This window comes from Condylura cristata, unplaced genomic scaffold (genome assembly GCF_000260355.1).
Source record: "Condylura cristata isolate star-nosed mole 26May11 unplaced genomic scaffold, ConCri1.0 scaffold00041, whole genome shotgun sequence".
In the NCBI taxonomy this organism is placed as follows: domain Eukaryota; kingdom Metazoa; phylum Chordata; class Mammalia; order Eulipotyphla; family Talpidae; genus Condylura; species Condylura cristata.
This window is the reverse complement of record NW_004567142.1, coordinates 6,726,283-6,727,581: the sequence shown is the minus strand read 5'-3', so window position 1 is coordinate 6,727,581 and position 1,299 is coordinate 6,726,283. Positions and strand designations below refer to the sequence as shown.

At 70.3% G+C, this 1,299-nt stretch overlaps 1 protein-coding gene across 1 annotated transcript in view; it reads left to right on the top strand.

Moving 5' to 3' along the window:
- Positions 1-1,109, top strand: part of LOC101627810 (leukocyte immunoglobulin-like receptor subfamily B member 3) — a 17,035-nt gene extending 15,926 nt beyond the window's left edge. Inside the window, exon 6 of the mRNA XM_012733549.1 lies at positions 709-1,109. Within this exon, the coding sequence (XP_012589003.1) occupies positions 709-1,109 (401 nt within the window). The remainder of the gene's footprint in view (positions 1-708) is intronic.
- The last annotated feature ends 190 nt before the right edge of the window (positions 1,110-1,299 follow it).

Below are 1,299 nucleotides of genomic sequence, written 5' to 3'. Positions count from 1 at the left end.
GACCACGCAGGACCGAGCCCGTTAGCACCCCAGAGGGGCGGAGCCGGGGGCCAGGGGAGATGCCGGGGGCGCCCGGCGCCCTTGGGCCCACAGGCGGGGTCCGTGCCCGGGTTCCGGGGCGCAGAGCCACGCCCACACCGCCAGCACATACGTACAGTACCCCGACTCTAGGAGAGTATCACGGGCCTGGCAGGTCTGGGGGGGACCAGCTCCCGGACGCTGAGATGAGCCCACGAGGCCACGCGAGGGCTGCAGCAGACGCGCCGGCGGGCGAGAGAGCGGCGCAGACAACGGCCGGCACACACGCGTCGCCGCGAAGAAACAGGCCGCTCAGGGCCACACGGGCACAGACGGCCGGTTAAGGGCCCCGCCATGGAGTAAGCCCCGGACCGGCAGGCTCAGCCAGGGCCAGGGCCCTCCCCGGGGGCCAGCGGGTCAGGCCGGGCACCGCAACCGCCAGCAGCCGCTTCAGTGCCAGCCCCACCCGCAGCCCCGCGGCCACCCCAGGGCCCGCAGACCTCTCGGCGCTGCTCCCTCAGCAGGGCACTTCCTCAATCTGCCTGCCCTGCGCCCCACTCTGCTCTGCGAAGCCATCGCTGGCTTGTACCCCAGCTCTGCAGGAATAAGTAAATAAATCTTAAAAAAAAAAAGAATGCGCGGCCCGAGGCGGCCTCGGCATGAAGACAGCAGGCTGTGGCCTCCACCCAGCTCACCCCTCGCCCCGCCCCGGCACCTCCATCGCCCACTCTGCTCTGAGCCTCGATGCCCACGCCGTCAGAGACCGGATACTCAAGGCCGAGGACGACCGGGCCTCAGCGAAACCTAGCCGCCCACTGTCGGAAACCGCCGCCACCAGCAGCTTACCCCGGCAGCCTCCCTCCCCGGACTCTGCCTCCCTCAGGGGCGCCCGCAGCGCCCTGCGCCAGCGGGCTCCCCGCCCCCCGCACCCCGGAAGAGCAGGTGACTTCGGTCCAGCCCCACAACTGCTGGGACAGGCCCAGCCTCGGGCCGCTGGCCCCAGGGCCCCACCAGCGGGGGGCTCAACACCCCTGAGCGAGGCCAGCCCAGGCCGGGACGCTCATCCCAAGGGAGCCTCGCGCGACGGCTGATGGCCGCCCAGTCTCCACGGCGCCTTCCCGTCGGCCCCCACCGACGTCGCCCGAAGGCGACAGAACACTCGCCAGTGGGCACCACGGGCCGGCCCCTGTCAGCCTCACCACCCAGGGACCTGAGCCGTCCATGAACGGCTGGCTCATCTGTTGAGAGAGAAAAAAAATTTGCATTTACGGAAACTCAGAA